This window comes from Ylistrum balloti, unplaced genomic scaffold (genome assembly GCF_031769215.1).
Source record: "Ylistrum balloti isolate Yb309-2 unplaced genomic scaffold, AGI_CSIRO_Ybal_v1 Utg370388, whole genome shotgun sequence".
Lineage (NCBI taxonomy): Eukaryota > Metazoa > Mollusca > Bivalvia > Pectinida > Pectinidae > Ylistrum > Ylistrum balloti.
The window spans coordinates 337,693-360,168 of NW_026782269.1; the positions used below are offsets into that span (position 1 = coordinate 337,693).

At 34.8% G+C, this 22,476-nt stretch overlaps 1 protein-coding gene across 1 annotated transcript in view; it reads right to left on the bottom strand.

Moving 5' to 3' along the window:
• The window catches only part of LOC132554263 (ATP-dependent DNA helicase Q4-like), a 198,791-nt gene that overhangs the window by 12,556 nt on the left and 163,759 nt on the right, over positions 1 to 22,476 (bottom strand). Inside the window, exons 18-19 of the mRNA XM_060218571.1 lie at positions 16,364 to 16,532; positions 2,697 to 2,877 (exon numbers count right to left, since the gene is read on the bottom strand). Of these exons, the coding sequence (XP_060074554.1) occupies positions 2,697 to 2,877; positions 16,364 to 16,532 (350 nt within the window). The remainder of the gene's footprint in view (positions 1 to 2,696; positions 2,878 to 16,363; positions 16,533 to 22,476) is intronic.

Sequence of the window (22,476 nt, forward strand, 5' to 3'; positions counted from 1 at the left end):
TGCCCGATTTGATGATGTGAATGTCTCTGGTGTATATATGATATAATAAACTTCAAAAATGATGGGTAAGAGACTTGATATGCTGCTGATAAATGTTTTATATGGATGACAATACATCTGGCAATTCATTAATGTCAGAAATTACGTCAAATACAGCCTGTAGAGTAGTGACGTCATTTTTCATAACATGTGTACATACAAACATGTATTTAGGGGGTATTCCTACATAATGTCAACAATTCATCACGAGGGTATCAAAAAGAGAGGGGGGGGGGGGGGAATTAAAATCCCAAAGGGCAATAACTCCTTTAATAACAATTGAATTGGTCTGCTCAATTTCATGTCATAGTTGTAAAGCCTACAAATGTTTAAAAAATCAGTTATAAGTGAGAGAGGAGATCTTTCAACAAGATTAACATGATGGAAACAAGAGAGGATATTAACTCTTTCACATACAGTCATATCAAACTGCCATTCAGGGGAAATGAACTTAATGTCATGGGAATAAAGTCTAACAAGTTTGAAAGGAATTGGTTGAAAATGTTGGAGATCACATGACAAATAAAAGTCCATGACAGGTAGACAACAGCGTATCATGATATGTCTCGTCAAAGAATAAAAACATCTTGAAATATTTACCATTGTGTCCTACAAACATAAAATAGTAAAATAATTGCTGGATTGTGCTTGATGTAGATACGGAGGATACAGAACACAGACTTGTAATAGTTCCAATGCATTTGCGGCAATTTTTTTAAAACAAAGACAGTTTTAGTTCCATAATCATTACAGTTTGTGCTACTGACTGGTTATCAAGATTTATTGTGATAAAAAATTAATTTCTGAGCCAACTCTCTAAAAGCAACTGCGGTCTATCGCCACAAGAACAACTGCAGACTGTTTCCAGGGATAACTGTGGCCATTCTCCGGGGCCAACTCTGGTCTGTCTTTAGGAACAACTGCAGACTTATTCTAGGGGCAACAGTGGTTTATCTCCACAGAAACAACTGCAGACTATAGACTATAGTTGTGAAGTGACAGGTACTTTTTATAATTGTTTATCTGTATAGAAAGTGTAATGAAACTATCACATCCTTTGGTCCCTCACTACCTAGCCATGTCACAGTACACATTAGGCAGATGATGACTTCGGTAGTACATCTGATTACGGATGGTTAAAGTACACAACCATAAACATTCGTTTCATGAAAATAGAAAGCACTTCATAATTTAGACATTAAAAATAGCAAACATCCAGCTTCTCTACTTAAGGAAATGAATTTTGTGAGTTTTGCAAAACAGATGGATTTAATTTTTACCATATATATTCAATTTTAAGAGAAATAAACAAGTTCATATCACCTCACCATCTTTTTCATATCTATCTCATCAAATCTAAAACTATGTGCCTCGGGTATAAACATCAAGACAAAGTGTGTTGTAGAGAAATTTAAATACCTTATAAATGTAAAGTAGAGGAATTTGTGTTACATACCTCCAGGGAGTGTGGTAGAGATGTTTGTGTTACATACCTCCTTAAAGTGTTGTCGAGATGTTTGTGTTACATACCTCCTGAGAGTGTTGTAAAGATGTTTGTGTTACATACCTCCAGGGAGTGTAGTAGAGATGTTTCTGTTACATACCTCCTTAAAGTGTTGTAGAGATGTTTGTGTTACATACCTCTTGAGAGTGTTGTAGAGATGTTTGTGTTACATACCTCCTGAGAGTGTTGTAGAGATGTTTGTGTTACATACCTCCTGAGAGTGTTGTAGAGATGTTTGTGTTACATACCTCCTGAGAGTGTTATAGAGATGTTTGTGTTACATACCCCCTGAAAGTGTTGTAGAGTTGTGTGTTACATATCTCCTGAGAGTGTTGTAAAGATGTTTGTGTTACATACCTCCTGAGAGTGTTGTAGAGATGTTTGTGTTACATACTTCCTGAGAGTGTTGTAGAGATGTGTGTTACATACCTCCAGGGAGTGTTGTAGAGATGTTTGTGTTACATACCTCCTGAGAGTGTTGTAGATATGTTTGTGTTACATACCTCCTGAGAGTGTTATAGAGATGTTTGTGTTACATACCCCCTGAAAGTGTTGTAGAGTTGTGTGTTACATATCTCCTGAGAGTGTTGTAAAGTTGTTTGTGTTACCTCCTGAGAGTGTTATAGAGATGTTTGTGTTACATACCTCTTGAGAGTGTTGTAGAGATGTTTGTGTTACATACCTCCTGAGAGTGTTGTAGAGTTGTGTGTAACATACCTCCTGAGAGTGTTGTAGAGATGTTTGTGTTACATACCTCCTGAGAGTGTTGTAGAGATGTCTGTTACATACCTCCAGGGAGTGTTGTAGAGATGTTTCTGTTACATACCTCCTGAGAGTGTTGTAGAGATGTTTGTGTTACATACCTCCTGAGAGTGTTATAGAGATGTTTGTGTTACATACCTCCTGAGAGTGTTGTAGAGTTGTGTGTTACATACCTCCTGAGAGTGTTTTAGAAATGTTTGTGTTACATACCTCCTGAGAGTGTTATAGAGATGTTTGTGTTACATACCTCCTGAGAGTGTTGTAGAGTTGTGTGTTACATACCTCCTGAGAGTGTTTTAGAAATGTTTGTGTTACATACCTCCTGAGAGTGTTGTAGAGTTGTGTGTTACATACCTCCTGAGAGTGTTTTAGAAATGTTTGTGTTACATACCTCCTAAGAGTGTTGTAGAGGTATCTCAGTTGCTGCAATTCTGTTTTTTCCTGTGTTTGAACTCTGTTATGTAAGAACTGAAGAACATCATCCAACTCATCATCATCGAGATCACCTGGTGAACGGAAGTGGAATGCAAGGTTGGAGAATTCCACAAGTACTCCACTTTTTACTGGACCAGCTGTACCTGTGAAATACACACAGTTGAGGACACTATTGTAAGAGTTCCAAATTTCACTTGTAAAGTGGAAACCACTATATCATGTTCTACTTGTCAGAGGGAAATGTGATAATAAGTGGAATGTGACATTAACAGTTGACAGTTTTTTTTTTCTGACGTCTTAACCCAGAAGTTAACTTTCCGATTGGCCACACTGTCTTATTTCTTACAGAAACTGTTTCGAGATAAAATTTTACTGTTTGATCTATTTTCCCCATAAGTGTTTTTTCTTAATTTTTGTTGTTTATCCTTTGAAGTATCTAATAAATCACATTTTTCGACACGGCTTCGACACACTATATTTGCTACCGTATCATGTAGTTGAATGAGCAATGGAAATATGGGACCTATTTTAGAAATTTGTTTCTAAAAAGTGTGTTTTGAAGCGTTTTTCCTGACAATGGATTGAACCACTACACAATGATTACTACTCACTGCATATTGTACATGTATATGTAATATATATACACGGATCTCGATACCTGTCGGCCTGTGTTACCTGGATTTGTTCACTGATAGAAAGCTCTGTTAACTTTATCATGCCAGGACCGGATAAACCAACAGGTGTATCTACAAGAGGTAGCACTGTAACTAAAGACAGACGGCAGAGTAATGTGTTCAGTAATGTGAAGGACAAAATGAGCATGGAAGACAAGTTGGACGAAATTTTAAAAATACTTTCCTCTATGATAACACGGGACTATCTCGACAATAAGTTGACCCAACTCAAGAAGGAAATTTGTGCAGAGAATTCCGAAATCACAGATCGTCTTGAGGGGCGAATTTTTGCGTTAGAGACTGAAAATGAGAACCTTTGTAAAACAGTGGAAAGTTTGGAAAATTAGATAGTCAAACTTCAAGATGCGAGAGATAAGACTGAGTTAAAACTTAACGATCTCGAGCAGCACGGTAGAAACGACTCACTCAGGATTGTTGGATTAGAGGACGTATCAGAAAAAGAAACCGCTGAGGAGTGTGTTGGAAAAATTGTTTCCTTTGTGACGAACAATTTGCATGTTGAATTGTCTGAGAACGATATCAACATAGCCCACAGACTTGGACGTTTTAACAAGGCCAAGCCAAGGAACATCATCGTAAAGTTTACTAGAAGGCTCAAGAAACAAGAAGTCATCCGTGCGCGAAAGAAGCTGAAAGGTACCGGATATGTCATCTTAGAGGATCTGACCAGGATCAACAAACATATTCTTAAGAGTGCTTTCGATCTGGACTGTGTTAAAAACACTCACAGTATAGACGGAAAACTTTTCGCTTTCCTGAAGAACGGCAAAAAACGACGACTTTTCTATGACTCACCGTTGAACGATGAGTACTTGATGGATGATAACAACTTTAGAGGACGAATGGTCGGTAAGGACAGTTAAAGGCACTGAATTGTGCTGCCGACCAGCTTATAATGAATCGCGAATCATTATGACTATTTTTTTTTTCTCTCTCCTCTTCCTTTGGTGAATTTGTGATATAATTGTGTTCAACTGGTGAGTTTTGTGTGCAAATGTGTATTTCGTATGGAGTTATAATATGGATGTTCTAATTTCTGATACCGGTAAGTAACGTCTGATTTTTTACTAATTGAAAAGTAGTTTATTGCTAATCTTCAATATCGATCCCCTGACTCATCCGGATATTCTATTCCGATCGCCCTTCTTTTATTAGTCACAGCCCGTGTCCGGAATTCGTTGGGGTAATCTCTCCATATTTAGTATACTACTTCCGGTCATAGGTCGACAGGCTTTTGGAGATCATCTAGACCTATTTGATTATTTTACAGTATGCAGACAGGTAGTAATCAAAACGCCATTCCTAAGTATTAATGTATTTTATTTCTTCTATTTTGTTTTTCTCTTATTCTTTATCTCTCTTTCTCTTGGGTTTGAGTTAGCATATCAAACTTTGCTGTTGATCGAATGGGGGAGGGTATAAAGATTATCTCGGCCAATGTCCAAGGACTTTCGAACAAAGAAAAGCGTGAGGATGTTTTCTCTTACTTAAGACATACTAATAAAAATATATACTGTCTACAGGATACGCACTTCACTGATGATAATGAACAGTTGATAAGAAATGAATGGGGTTATGAATCATTTTTCTCGTCCTTCCGCGGAAACTCTCGAGGGGTAGCTATTCTTATAGGTAGTAATTTTGAGTGCAAAATTCACAAGGAAAAGAAGGATTCATCAGGAAATTTCTTAGCACTAGACATAGAAGTAAATGACTCACACATTACGCTTGTTAATTTATACGGTCCTAACCAAGATAATCCAGATTTTTATACAAAGATTTCAGACACCATAGAAGACTTTGAAAATACACACGTTATTATTTGTGGTGATTTTAACCTTGTTTTAAAGCCTATTCTTGATTATGACAATACATATAAAAATATCAACAATCCAAAAGCAAGAGACAGGGTATTAGATACCATGGAAAATTTTAGTCTTGTAGATATTTTTAGAGAGCATCACGAAAATGTTAGGAGATATACTTGGAGAAGAAAGAACCCAGTGAAACAGGCACGTCTTGACTTTTTCCTTGTATCTGAAAGTTTGCTATCTAGTGTAAACCATACAGGTGTTGATCCTGGTTATAGGAGTGATCATTCCTTCCCTAATATATCCATGACTTTTAACGAGTTTAAGAGAGGCAAAGGAACATGGAAACTTAATAACTCACTGCTTCATGATCTAGAATATTTAAACACTGTAAATACTTGTATCAATACAGTAAAGAAACAATATTGTATACCAGTTTATGATCTTAATGATATTGAAAATATTCCTAATTCATTAATACAATTCACTATTAATGATCAATTATTTTTAGAAACTTTACTGATGGAAATTCGAGGGAAATCCATAGCTTATGCATCATACAAGAAAAAACAATCTCATTTAAGGGAAGGTAATCTTATGAAAGTAATACAAGAGCTAGAAGCACAGGAAAACATTGATATAGATGAATTGAAAGAGAAAAAGCAGGATTTAGTAAAACTAAGAACACATAAGATTAAAGGGAGTATTATTAGATCAAGGACCAAATGGGCGGAAGAGGGGGAAAAACCAACCAGTTACTTCTTTAACTTAGAAAATAGAAACTATATATCTAAAATAATACCAAAATTACAAACCGACAATAATAACATAATAACAAAACAGGAAAGGATATTGGAAGAAGTTTGTTCTTTTTACAAAAATCTCTATGATGTCTCAGATAGTAGTAATATACAAGACATTGATCTTAATCATTATATCAGTGATGAAGTTCCTAAACTTTCTGCACAAGAGTCTGGAAATCTAGAAGGAGAAATTACCTATACAGAAGCAGGAAATACTTTAAAATTTATGAAAAACAATAAGAGTCCTGGGTCGGATGGGTTTACAACAGAATTTTTCAAATGTTTCTGGGGGAAAATAGGGGAATTTATTGTTAGGTCTATTAACTTCGGTTATCATTCAGGGCAACTATCCATAACACAGAGGCAGGGCTTAATTACATGCATACCAAAACCAGACAAACCTAAGCATTTCATAAAAAACTGGAGGCCAATTTCTCTGTTAAACACTGTGTATAAAATAGCATCAGGTACTATAGCACAGAGAATAAAAACTGTCCTAGACAAATTAATTAACAATGACCAAACAGGTTTTTTAGCTGGGCGTTACATAGGGGTTAACACACGATTGATTTATGACATTATGCAATACACTGAGGAAAAGGATATACCAGGAATGTTATTAATGATTGATTTTCAGAAAGCATTTGATTCTGTGTCTTGGCTATTCATAGAAAAAGTTCTACTTCTTTTTGGTTTTGGTAAAAGCATAATTCACTGGTTTAAAACATTACATAATAAAGCACAGTCAGCTGTAAATCAGGGGGGGGGGGTGGGGGGGAACCTATCTTCTTTCTTTGATATTAAGAGGGGCTGCCGACAGGGGGACCCAGTCGCGCCGTATATGTTTATTCTTTGTGCTGAGGTTTTGGCAATAAAGTTAAGAAACAATAGAAATATCATTGCTGTTGAAGTTGAAAACTGTCCTATATTACTATCTCAGTATGCTGATGATACTTCGCTTATCCTCGATGGGTCTGAAAAATCACTAAAAGAATCCATCAGAGAGCTTAATGAATTTGCAAATATTTCTGGATTAAAAATGAATATTGATAAAACTCAGGTAATATGGATTGGAAGTAAAAAATATAATGAGGATAAACTTTTACCTGAACTTAACCTACAGTGGGGCAAAGAAAGATTTACATTATTAGGAGTTGATTTTAGTGTGAATCTACATGAAATACCGAAACTAAACTTTGATAAAAAACTCACTAAACTGAAATCGCTAATAAAAATATGGAATAGAAGATCATTAACTCCAATAGGAAAAATAAACATTATAAAGTCGTTGCTTATATCACAATTTAATCATCTCTTTATTTCATTACCTAATCCAGATGAGAAGTTTCTGTTTAAACTCAACTCTCTACTTTTTGACTTTCTATGGGATGGAAGACCAGATAAAATCAAACGGGATACAGTTATGCAAAACTATGCTAATGGTGGTCTTAAGATGGTCAATCTTGTAGCTTTTATAAATGCATTGAAACTGACTTGGATAAGGAGACTCTATCGCAGTACTGAGAAATGGCAGATAATTCTAAAAACCTATATTGACACTGACCTTCTTGCAAACTGTGGTAATAATTATATTCATTTATGCATAAAAAAGTGCAAAAACAAATTTTGGTGTGATGTTTTCAAAGCTTGGGGTACACTTAACACAAAATATGAGGATAAGCTATTTCAGAGTAATATATTATCTGTCCCAATTTGGTATAACAATAAAATAAAGATAGGAGGTAAAACAGTATTTTATGAGAGTTGGTTTAAGAAGAATATAACTATCATAGCTAATTTAATCAAAGATACCAACAGATGTGTTTTCTATGGAAGGGAAGAATTTATTCGAAAATATCAAATAAATACAAATTTTTTACAATACCAGGGTCTGGTCTCTGCAGTCAAAAAATTTATTGCATCAGATACTATCTCTAACCCCTCTATAATCTATCCTTGCATACCAATCACCTTACGTATCTTTCTTCAAGACAAAAAAGGGTCAAAAAGGTTTTATAATACTCTAATTAAATGTAACGTGTTACCATCGGGTACCAAAAAATGGAATAGTATATTTGATAATATAGATAAACAAACTTGGGATAAGTACTATTTAATGCCATTCCATGTAACAAAAAATACAAAGTTCCAGTGGTTCCAGTATAGGGTAATCCACCATGCATTAGCAACAAATTCCCTTCTTTTTAAAATTAGATTAGTTATCTCCCCTCTTTGTGTGTTGTGTAACTCTGAGCACGAAACAATCAGTCATCTGCTGTGGGAATGTCAGGAAGTACAAAGACTATTACAGAGTCTTGATATTTTGTTAGAAGCTCTATTTATCCCTTTCTCAGTAAACAAGCAAACTTTCATTCTTGGTCTCCTACATCAAAACTTCCTTCCGAGTAACAGAGTAGACAATGAGATTATAATTATTATTAAACAGTATATTTATAAAATGAGATGCTTACACCGTTCACTAAACTTGCATGCACTAATTAATACAATCAAAGATAATTATATGATACAAAAATATATAGCTAATGGTAAGGATGATAAAGTAAAACGTAAATTTGAGAATGAATGGAAAAAATGGGAAAAATTAATACAGTTTTGATCTACACACTTTGATCTATTACCCATCGCATTACTAGTTTTTCTTTTTTTTTCTATAATTTTTTATAATTATATACATAACAGTCCTTGACCATACCGAGTAACCAGATATAAAGAAAGAAAAACATTAAAAGATTAAATTACTCTAACCTATTTTACCATCTCACCCAACAATCCACTTTACTATTTCTTCCTTCTCTTCAATTTCTTTCTCTTTAAATTTCTTATCCCTAATAAAGTTCTATTTCATTTCCTCATTTCTGTATGATGATGTCAATTTATGGTTGTGTGTGTGTTTATGCATGTGTGCATTTCAAACAAAAGTTTACTGTGATATTTATGAATCATAAGGTTTCATAATGGTTATGAAAGTATGAATCTTGATTTGATGATGATAATGAATTGTTGAATGTGGATGATGATGATGCATTATTTAGTATGTACAATAATCATGATAGTAATATTGATTGTGATATATATGTTGAAATGGATGATGAGGAAGATTATCATGTTTTTGAGGATGATGATGATGATGATGATGATGATGATGATGATGATGATGATGATGATGCATTATTTAGTGTGTAACATAATAATATTGATTGTGATATATGAGGATTATCATGTATGGTGATAATAATAATAATAATAGTAGTAATGATCACATGCATTGTTGAATGTTGATGATGATGTTGATGATTCTTTTGAATGGAGTGTACTTGTTTGACACGCAATGACTATATGTGCACCTGTGGTTGGATGTGTGAGAGGGTGTGAGTGTATTTGTCCTGTTCAACGTGTAAAATCTTGAAAAATAAAAAATTATAAAAAAAAAATAAATCACAAATTAATGGGAATGATCACAGTTTACAGTCAATGTGGTATGTGACACTACAATATCATCAACTGATATTTTCAGCATCCATCCATTATGTGTAAGGCTTCATAATAGGGCATCATTGCACAGTTAACATATATTAAGTGTGAAGAATGCTCTCATCGAGAATTGCTGACACAAATATCTGACAAAGTGTGAACTGTTCACTTTGAAATGCCACCTTTCATAAGCCGTTATCTTGGTGGTTGTTTTTGACAGTCAATCAAATGTTGTGAAACACAACACATGGAATTTCCAGTTTGAGAACATTTAACAGCTACCTTATGAGTGCTCAGATAATTTAAGCAATAAATGATTTGAAGAAAGAAAAAATGTTCTGAAGTTCTGATATTATGACCATATGGATTTTCAATCTTCATCCCATAGAAAACATTATGTAACCTGAACAAATCATTTGGGAAAGATAGAAGATTAAGATACCAGCATAGACGTAAGCAGCTCCATGAAGCTTTCGAGGCAATTTTAAGCGGGCCGATCTACTGTTTGGGAGACATGAGGTATAAAAGTTTGCCAGTGGAGCACTGACAACATTTACATAACATGTCCAGGTGTGATACAAAGATCTTGAGGTATGAATACATAGTTCTTGTCCTCACTTACTTGTAATTTACCTGTGTTTTGTTTGCTGAAAGTTGTCAAAATATAATTTACCTTTTCTTGGTGAAAGTTTTTCAAAACGAAGTGATATTAAGCATTGACCACATGACAATAAGTGACATAATCAGATGTCAGATTACATAGAAGATATAAAGCTAAAAACGGGTATTTCAAGAACGTACAATATTTACAAAGAGTGACATTAAACGATAGGGCATTAAGTGGTTTCCATCTTATAATGAAGGAATATCTCTGTGTATACAACATGTAAATTGGGCAACCAGGTTTACTTTTGTTGACCAACATATCAAAGTAACATGTATTTTGACAAATGATTCAGCTGTCTGGTGGTTGTGGTCCACACTAGACTGAGAGGAGATGTAATAACTATGTTTAGAGAAGGTGTCTGTAGTCTGGTGGTTCTGGGTCACACTAGACTGAGAGGAGATGTAATAACTATGTTTAGGTGTCTGTAGTCTGGTGGTTCTGGGTCACACTAGACTTAGAGGACATGTAATAACCATGTTTAGGTGTCTGTAGCCTGGTGGTTCTGGGTCACACTAGACTGAGAGGAGATGTAATAACTATGTTTAGGTGTCTGGTGGTTCTGGGTCACACTAGACTCAGAGGAGATGTAATAACTATGTTTAGAGAAGGTGTCTGTAGTCTGGTGGTTCTGGGTCACACTAGACTTAGAGGACATGTAATAACTATGTTTAGGTGTCTGTAGTCTGGTGGTTCTGGGTCACACTAGACTGAGAGGAGATGTAATAAATACATTTAGAGCAGGTGTCTGCAGTCTGGTGGTTCTGGGTCATACTAGTTAATCTGTGTTGGCCACAACCAATATCCTTCTAGCATAAAGACTGCTGTTAAACTGCCTTTCAAGGAGACTAAATCTGCCACGTCCACCAGAATTAAAATCAATTGTAGATCAAGAAAAGGAATTTGTAATCTATTTTATTGTATTGTGTGAATGTCTGTAGTGTAAATATGTTACATACATAGCTATACATTTCTCCTACAAACGACTTTGCCAATCAAACTCTCCTTTAATCAGATCTTGTATCTTTTAAGGAAGAAAATCTAGTTTACTTTGAGCTGAAATTTCATCAAACACATTAGAACTGTATATCCCATCCAATAAATACTGCTCAAGGTCTTATATCTATCACAAGGAAATTGTCTGAAGGACAGATCGCAACGCTAATCACCCTATATAGTGATCAAAGACTAATAGCTGTAGTTCACAAAAACTTACTGGAGGTCATCCTCATCACTCAGGTGTCTCGTGTTTATCATCGATGTCAAATGCAAGAAGGGGTGGTTGTTAGTATAGTGTTAGATATGAGGTAAGGGTTGAGTTTCTGTTAGGACATTCAGCAGGAATATGTAGCTTTCCCTGTTCATTCACACATCACAATACAAATATCAATAATGAAGATCATGTCACAAGACACAGGAAATTATCACAGTAGATGAAGGGGCCAATAAGACCTGTACTGCTCACCTAGCATAATTGATTCCTCTTCATCATCAATGCTTCAAACATAATTTTGGCAAAATCCAATAATTCCTTTAAGAGGAGAAGGATTTCCAAGAATTTGCTCTATTTCCTTTATTGGGCCTCAAACTCCTGTTCCAAGGGCCGAGACCAAACGCTTATATAAAACTGATTCCTTTTTTCCTAAGAAAGCTTCCTATCAAATTTAGGCAAAATCCAATCATTCCTGCAGGAGTAGTAGGATTTTAAAGAATTTGCCTAATGTCCCTTATTGGGCCCAATCCCTTCTTCCCCATGAGGTAAAGACCCATATGTTTAAACAAATTTCACTCCCTTTCCTCCAAGGATGCTTCAGAACAAATTTGGGTAAAATCCACTGAGTTGTTCATAACCATTGGCGACATGTAGAAAAAGTTGAAAGACAGTTGGCAGACGACAGACAATGGATGACAAATGACAGATGTCATGGTATCCCTATACCTCACTTAGCCTTTAGAGACTAAAACCAACAAACAATCATATTACAAGACACAACAGCTTGTGTGTCTCATTTCTAGGTATAGAGAATGTTACAGTGACACCAAGGCTAACAGAACAGTGACACCTATGAATACAGAACCGTGCCCTCTATGAAAACAGAACAGTGACACCATGGCAAATATAATGGTGACACCTATGAATACAGAACAATGATACTGAGGCAAACAGAACAGTGCCATCAAGACAAACATAACAAACACACCAGTGTGATTAGGCAAAATATACCAGTATGATATAGTCAAACATACCAGTGTTATATAGTCAAACATACCAGTATGATATAGTCGAACATACCAGTATGATATAGTCAAACATACCAGTGTTATATAGTCAAACATACCAGTGTTATATAGTCAAACATACCAGTGTGATATAGTCAAACATACCAGCATTATATAGTCAAACATACCAGTGTTATATAGTCAAACATACCAGTGTGATATAGTCAAACATACCAGCATTATATAGTCAAACATACCAGTATGATATAGTCAAACACACCAGTATGATATAGTCAAACATATGTGTATAATATAGTCAAACATACCAGTGTTATATAGTCAAACATACCAGTATTATATAGTCAAACATACCAGTGTTATATAGTCAAACATACCAGTGTGATATAGTCAAACATACCAGTGTTATATAGTCAAACATACCTGTATGATAGTCAAACATACCAGTATGATATTGTCAAACATACCAGTGTTATATAGTCAAACATACCAGTGTGATATAGTCAAACATACCAGTATGATATAGTCAAACATACCAGTTTGATATAGTCAAACATACCAGTGTTATATAGTCAAACATACCAGTATGATATTGTCAAACATACCAGTGTTATATAGTCAAACATACCAGTATGATATTGTCAAACATACCAGTTTAATATAGTCAAACATACCAGTATGATATAGTCAAACATACCAGTATGATATACTCAAACATACCAGTATGATATAGTCAAACACACCAGTGTTATATAGTCAAGCATACCAGTGTTATATAGTCAAACATACCAGTGTTATATAGTCAAACACACCAGTATGATATAGTCAAACACACCAGTATGATATAGTCAAACATACCAGTGTTATATAGTCAAACATACCATTATAATATAGTCAAACATACCAGTGTTATATAGTCAAACATACGTGTATAATATAGTCAAACATACCAGTGTTATATAGTCAAACATACCAGTATTATATAGTCAAACATACCAGTGTTATATAGTCAAACATACCAGTGTGATATAGTCAAACATACCAGTGTTATATAGTCAAACATACCTGTATGATAGTCAAACATACCAGTATGATATTGTCAAACATACCAGTGTTATATAGTCAAACATACCAGTGTGATATAGTCAAACATACCAGTATGATATAGTCAAACATACCAGTTTGATATAGTCAAACATACCAGTGTTATATAGTCAAACATACCAGTATGATATTGTCAAACATACCAGTGATATATAGTCAAACATACCAGTATGATATTGTCAAACATACCAGTTTAATATAGTCAAACATACCAGTATGATATAGTCAAACATACCAGTATGATATACTCAAACATACCAGTATGATATAGTCAAACACACCAGTGTTATATAGTCAAACATACCAGTGTTATATAGTCAAACATACCAGTGTTATGTAGTCAAACACACCAGTATGATATAGTCAAACATACTAGTATGATATAGTCAAACATACCAGTATGATATAGTCAAACACACCAGTGTTATATAGTCAAACATACCAGTGTTATATAGTCAAACATACCAGTATGATATTGTCAAACATACCAGTGATATATAGTCAAACATACCAGTATGATATTGTCAAACATACCAGTTAATATAGTCAAACATACCAGTGTTATATAGTCAAACATACCATTATAATATAGTCAAACATACCAGTGTTATATAGTCAAACATACCAGTGTTATGTAGTCAAACACACCAGTATGATATAGTCAAACACACCAGTATGATATAGTCAAACATACTAGTATGATATAGTCAAACATACCAGTATGATATAGTCAAACACACCAGTGTTATATAGTCAAACATACCAGTGTTATGTAGTCAAACATGTTATATAGTCACAACATACCATTATAATATAGTCAAACATACCAGTATGATATAGTCAAACACACCAGTGTTATATAGTCAAACATACCAGTGTTATATAGTGTTATATAGTCAAACATACCAGTATAATATAGTCAAACATACCAGTGTTATATAGTCAAACATACCTGTATAATATAGTCAAACATACCAGTGTTATATAGTCAAACATACCATTATAATATAGTCAAACATACCAGTGTTATATAGTCAAACATACCAGTGTCAAACATATATAGTCAAACATACCAGTGTTATATAGTCAAACATACCAGTGTTATATAGTCAAACATACCATGTATAATATAGTCAAACATACCAGTATTATATAGTCAAACATACCAGTGTTATATAGTCAAACATACCATTATAATATAGTCAAACATACCAGTGTTATATAGTCAAACATACGTGTATAATATAGTCAAACATACCAGTGTTATATAGTCAAACATACCTGTATGATATAGTCAAACATACCAGTGTTATATAGTCAAACATACCAGTGTTATATAGTCAAACATACCATTATAATATAGTCAAACATACCAGTGTTATGTAGTCAAACATACCAGTGTTATATAGTCAAACATACCAGTATAATATAGTCAAACATACCAGTGTTATATAGTCAAACATACCTGTATAATATAGTCAAACATACCAGTGTTATATAGTCAAACATACCAGTGTTATATAGTCAAACATACCATTATAATATAGTCAAACATACCAGTGTTATGTAGTCAAACATACCAGTGTTATATAGTCAAACATACCAGTTTGATATAGTCAAACATACCAGTGTTATATAGTCAAACATACCAGTATTATATAGTCAAACATACCAGTTTTATATAGTCAAACATACCAGTGTTATATAGTCAAACATACCTGTATAATATAGTCAAACATACCAGTGTTATATAGTCAAACATACCAGTATGATATAGTCAAACATACCAGTGTTATATAGTCAAACATACCTGTATAATATAGTCAAACATACCAGTATTATATAGTCAAACATACCAGTGTTATATAGTCAAACATACCATTATAATATAGTCAAACATACCAGTGTTATATAGTCAAACATACGTCAAACATACCATTATAATATAGTCAAACATACCAGTGTTATATAGTCAAACATACCATTATAATATAGTCAAACATACCAGTGTTATGTAGTCAAACATACCAGTGTTATATAGTCAAACATACCAGTATAATATAGTCAAACATACCAGTGTTATGTAGTCAAACATACCAGTATGATATAGTCAAACATACCAGTACGATATAGTCAAACATACCAGTATGATATAGTCAAACATACCAGTATAATATAGTCAAACATACCAGTGTTATATAGTCAAACATACCAGTGTTATATAGTCAAACATACCATTATAATATAGTCAAACATACCAGTGTTATGTAGTCAAACATACCATTATAATATAGTCAAACATACCAGTGTTATATAGTCAAACACACCAGTATGATATAGTCAAACATACCAGTGTTATGTAGTCAAACATACCAGTATGATATACTCAAACATACCAGTATGATATAGTCAAACATACCAGTGTTATATAGTCAAACATACCAGTATGATATAGTCAAACATACCAGTATGATATACTCAAACATATCAGTGTTATATAGTCAAACATACCAGTGTTATGTAGTCAAACATACCAGTGTTATATAGTCAAACATACCAGTATGATATAGTCAAACATACCAGTACGATATAGTCAAACACACCAGTATGATATAGTCAAACATACCAGTATGATATAGTCAAACATACCAGTGTTATATAGTCAAACATACCAGTATGATATAGTCAAACATACCAGCATGATATACTCAAACATACCAGTGTGATGTAGCCAAACAAGTATATATCCACGTGACTATAATAGTGTCACAATGCCAAACATAGTTAAGGGTCTGCCCAACAGTCCAAGTCAGTACCTGGTTTGTTGAAGTCCCATGCAAGTGTCTTCAGCTCCTGCTTGACTGGTGCTGATGCCCAGCCCATACTGTCACTGATCTCCACAACAGAAAATGACAGACTGTTGGTGTCACGGAATGACTTTCCATTCTTCTTCGCCTTTGCTATTGCCACAGCAATAGGTGGACACTGCAATATCAAGGGTATATGTTAATCTGAAGTATTACATAAGGTCATTGTTCTTTCTTTAACCTCTCTTCATACTTAGGAATCTTTTCTTTTCAAAGTTATATTCCTTAGCGTAGAACGTGATGATATAATACTATGGTGTGGTGATAATTTCTGATGAAGACTTCATGAGATATCTAGTGTGTAAGCCTTTTAGTTATGACCAATAATCATCAAATGCTTATCAGGAGTACTTGGTTGTGTGATGCAATGGTAAGAATAATTAAGAAGCATATCTATGGAGAGGTTCCAGAGATGTCTTAGATATAAGGTTTGTGTTACAAACAAAACAAACAATTAATATATACCCTATGACCTTTAAAGAGTGATTATTTATATATGTATGACAACAGTTCAGCTCTGAAATGAAGAGGGACCTATGCTATAAAGGAGACACCCTTTGGTATATTGTCACGTAAGAATCTAGGTCCAGACTAATTCTGGTCACCAGGATTCTCAATACAACTGTCACCAAACCAGAGAGTATATCATTTGAGCTGATATATGGTGTTTCTAATGTTGAGTTTGGTCAGTGCGGTATTTCTGACGTTGAGTATGGTCAGTATGGTATTTCTGATGTTGAGTTTGGTTAGTATGGTATTTCTGATGTTGATATTGGTCAGTATGGTATTTCTGATGTTGAGTATGGTCAATATGGTATTTCTGATGTTGAGTATGGTCAGTATGGTATTTCTGATGTTGAGTATGGTCAGTATGGTATTTCTGATGTTGAGTATGGTCAATATGGTATTTCTGATGTTGAGTATGGTCAGTATGGTATTTCTGATGTTGAGTATGGTCAGCATGGTATTTCTGATGTTGAGTATGGTCAATATGGTATTTCTGATGTTGAGTATGGTCAGTATGGTATTTCTGATGTTGAGTATGGTCAGCATGGTATTTCTGATGTTGAGTATGGTCAGTATGGTATTTCTGATGTTGAGTTTGTTCAGTATGGTATTTCTGATGTAGAGTTTGGTCAGTATGGTGTTTCTGATGTTGAGTTTGGTCAGTATGGTGTTTCTGATGTTGAGTTTGGTCAGTATGGTGTTTCTGATGTTGAGTTTGGTCAGTATGGTATTTCTGATGTTTAGTATGGTATTTGTGATGTTGAGTTTGGTCAGTATGGTATTTTTAATGTTGAGTTCGGTCAGTATGGTATTTCTGATGTTGAGTATGGCATTTCTGATGTTGAGTATGGTATTTCTGATGTTGAGTACGGTATATCTGATGTTGAGTATGGTATTTTTGATGTTGAGTACAGTATTTCTGATGTTGAGTATGGCATTTCTGATGTTGAGTACAGTATTTCTGATGTTGAGTATGGTTTTTTTGATGGTCAATATGACATTTCTTATCCAAAGCATGGTATTTCTGATGTTTACAAGGAATTGTTTGCGCCAGGACTGCTGACAGATTTCTGTACTTTCACATTACAAAGGTATTAAAGTTGCACAAGGGACACCCCTGGTCTGTGGAGTTAATCCCTTTACTGGTAATCCAGGGTTCATTTCTATATCACCAGACAGAAGCATCATTTACACAAAAATCACATTGCTTCATTTCGTTCTCTTAATCTAATGTTTCTGATCTGTATATGTGATACAGTAGGAAATGTTTCCATTAACAAAAGGTTTCCTTTCTCTTTAGATCTGATACTGTAATATTACAACTGTTTTCCTGGAGACTACTAGATATGTGTACAGACTCTTGAGGGTTAAAAACTCCTATAGGTTTTTAAAAATTGAAAGAAACAGTGGTAAATACCAGAGCTATCCTAGCACAACTGAATATGAGGACCTCAATGAGAACATGCTGTCTGCATACTACTGATATAAATATAAAACCGGTGAAAAGTTCATGAAGATTGACAGAGAGACCACCAGTAGAGCAACAGCAGGTTGTCAATGGTGATTCTGTTTGTCGTAGCCGTGGGGCAGGTCAGAAAAGGGCTAAACAGTCTAATCTGCTTATTTATCCTTAATTACATCTACGCATTTAAAGCATCACCACTCCACTGACAACTTCAAAGACTGCAGATCTATCAAGTTACAACAAAATACTTATTGCAACATCAAATTTTATATGCACAAGAAACGCCAGTGTTTTTTACACTCAAGCAGCACAAGTATTTTTTTACACGTAATTAACTAAAATCTTCTTTCACAACCAAGGAGCAGTCATTTTTCTACACTGAAACAGAAAAAGTCTTCTTTACACCCAAGGAACAACAGTCTTTTTCAGGGGTCAGATCGAACACTTGTCTGACCGGGCACGACGAGTAAAATTTTGGTTGGACGAGTAAGGGTTGTTATCATACTTGTCCACCGGACGAGTGGTTTTGACTGCCTTGGTTTTGATAAAAAATGTTCTCATGATTGTGCATTCAAATATTCATATTAAAAAATGTGCAAAGTCCCCATTCCTTTAATTCATAGACAATTAACTAGAAATAAAACGTCAAACTCCGAAGTTCCGTGAACGCTCGACATGGCCGTGATATAAATGGTAAACTTGTAGTACACACAAACTTTGTTCACAATGGCTGCTAAAAACACAATAACGTTCACACTTTTCTTTCCTATCATTGAAAATAGTTATATCTTACAGTCAAATAGAATTTCGTTCAAATTTTCTCAGAAATGTGTGCAATTAATAATCAGTGACATTGCGCAATTGATCAAGAATAAAATACGTTTTATTTTTTCATGTTCAATATATCGGTAGCGCTACCCATTTTACCCTCGAAACAATCAGTTCAGAACGAGGCTTGCTAGTAACCAAGCAAGCAAAGTCGTGCTAAGATGGTGGAACAGAAGAAACTCACTTCGTTCTTCACTTCAAAAAATAAAAATAAAGAGTCAGAGGGTCAAGAATTAACAGACAATCTTGTTACTAACAAACAACACAACATCCCCATAACGACTGCCATAACGGCTGGATCTAGCAGTAGCAGTACTGAGACATGTAAAAGGAAACCCACGCATTCACACAGCGGTGTGAATGTGAAAGCAAAAAAAGATTTGTATTAAACGAATATATATATCGGATGCGGAATGGGTGGTACGTTTATAGAAGATTCTCTCTATTGGCATAATAGGTCTGAAAAGCACAAGAGATGTATGGCTGTGAATGAGAATGAAAGTAGGGTGCAAGGGACTGGACCGTTAGAAGTATGTGTGTTGGCAGATGATGCAACGGATTTGTCAGTTATTGAGCAGGAAACAGTTTATGTTAGGTTTGTTGATGATGGTTGCTTACGTACTGAGTTTGCAGATGTCGTTCAGTTAAAACATGCTAATGCAGAAGAAGTTCTGGAAGGTATAGTAGAGGGCTTGAACAATGTAGGAATCTAATCCAATGAGTTAGAAAAGAAGTTGATTGGATGTAATTTTGATGGTGCGGCAGTTATGTTAGGCAAGAGAGGAGGTGTTGCTAAGAAACTGGAGGAAAAAGTTGGACATCCAATAGTGGCTATTCATTGTGTTGCTCATAAACTTGAGTTGGGTGTTACAGATGCAGTTAAGTCAATCAAATATATGTCCAAGTTTCAGGATACCATACATCAAATTTACAAGTTTTATTACTATTCACCCAAGAGGAGGAAGGAAATGAAGGAAATTGCTTCTATTCTTGATGAAATGCCAATTCAGCAGACAGGTTTGCAAAAAACTAGATGGGTAGCTTCCAGATTATGAGCAATAGCTGCCGTGATTAAAAGTCTGCCAATCATAGTCTCTCATATGGAAAATGCTAGCAATGGTAAGGGTGAAGAGGCAGCTAAGGTGAAAGGCATGTTGAAAGAAATTTTGTCTGTGAGGTTTGTGAAAATGTTGTATTTCATGCAGGATGTATTGGCAAAGCTTTCTGATCTTAGTAAACAGTTTCAAGATAACAGAATGATTATTACAGATGTTGTAGCAAAACTTGAGGTGTGCTTACTGAGTTCAGAGGAGTTGAAACATACTCCTGGCGCTTCATTGTCCAAGTTCAAATCCTCATACTGTACAGACAGTGGAAAATTTTTTTGTGGCAAGAGTGAATCACAGGAAATTATCTTGTCTCAGGCACGTCTAGGCTCTTATGCAGATGATAACATAGACAAAATGATGATGAGCTATCTAGACAAAGTGATTGATTATGTAAGTAGCAGGTTCAAGACACTTCAAGAGCCCTCTTTTTCTCATTTTGCCATATTTGATCACAGAGATCTTCCCAGGGACAAAGGGCAGTTGTTCCAATACGGTAAATGTGAAATTTGGGGTCTTCTTGAAGTGTTTAAATGTCATTTTTCTGAGGGGACTGACACTGAAAATGTCATGCAAGAATGGAATGAACTGAAATTCAGGTTAGTTAAGCAACAGAATAAGCACCCTTTGGATATTTATTCACAGTTTTTGTCTGGTAATTATGAGGGACTGAAAAATATTTTGCTTCTTGTGCAAATCATGCTCACAATGTCACCTTCCACTGCTGAATGCAAGAGAAGTTTCTCGGCCATGAATAGAATTAAATCTTGCTACAGAACATCTCTTAGTCAAAGTATGCTAGGTTGCTTGATGAGAATCCATGCTGCGGGTATTTCTCTACAGGATTTCAGTCCTAAATCTTCCATTATACGTTGGATGTCAAACCACCAAAAAAAGGGACAGACTGATTGTTTCAGGTAGTGGAAGTAAGAGGGTAGTAGATGCAGTGCCCAGTTCATCAAGTGCTAGTGTTGGTTCAGCTCCTGTATCAGAATGTTCTGTCGACCTCACACAATCTCCATCTGATCACAATTAATGTTACTAAATAAATCTTGATCTGTGTAGTATTAGTTACTATCTATATGATCTAGTATTGTGGACATATTATTATTTACCCCATTATTAACATCAAAGTAAGGAGTGTTGCAAATAATGATTATGTGAATATCATGTTTAATTAGAAGTTCTTGAATCTTCAGGAAGAGATATATCTGAACTTTGTAACCACCTAGACCAGCCTGCATGCATATCATTTCCTTTATACAACTGGTAAATAAATGCATAATTTTGAAAATACTCTTGTTTTCTTGTAATTATTTCAAAGATAAGTGTTTTGTTTACACCCAAGCCGCACCAGTCTTTTTGACACTCAAGCAGTTAGATTTTTTTTTCACGTCCAAGCAGCTCCAGGTGTACAGTATGCAGCAACATATTAATATATAACTATACATGTTGTGACGGGTATATTTCGCAGATTTTTATGCCAAAAAACCATAGATTCCCTTCATATGAAAATAATTCTTTCATCCATTATATTGCATAATGACAGACTGATATGAATACTCAACTACAAGGTCCCCGAACTGAGAAATACTCACTGATTCAGATAGAGATAAATTCTACAGAAAACAAAGCAGAGTTTGGTATAAGGGCTGACAGGGTGAGCTGTTTTTATAACTCTTTAGGTTTGATAGATGTGAGAAATGTGCAGTAAATCAATTAATTCATGATTTCTCATTACTCTTAACTTATTACATCCTCGCTATTGTTAACTTGTAATAAATCCTTTCTTACTCAAACAATGCAATACGTATACCCATTCTTTGATTCTGTAGCTGACTAGGACAGGTTTTTGATGTTTGTTTCACATGAAGTAATTACTGTTTTTGCAAGTTTCTGTAGCTAACTAGGGCATCTGTAACTCTGTATATGACAGTTGCTTCTCATCAAGTAATTTGAGGTTTTTCATGTAAAACCAATTTTCATAATGTAATACTTACCATAACTTCAGTATGCATATATGGTACCTGCATCCATTTTTGTATCTCAAAAACAAAAGGTTTGAAATCCCGCCCTCCCTACAGTTCCATGAGCTATCATGGCAGAGACTTAGAGTGATCTCCCTTCTTGAAAAAACCTTTTGGAGCCCAACTAAA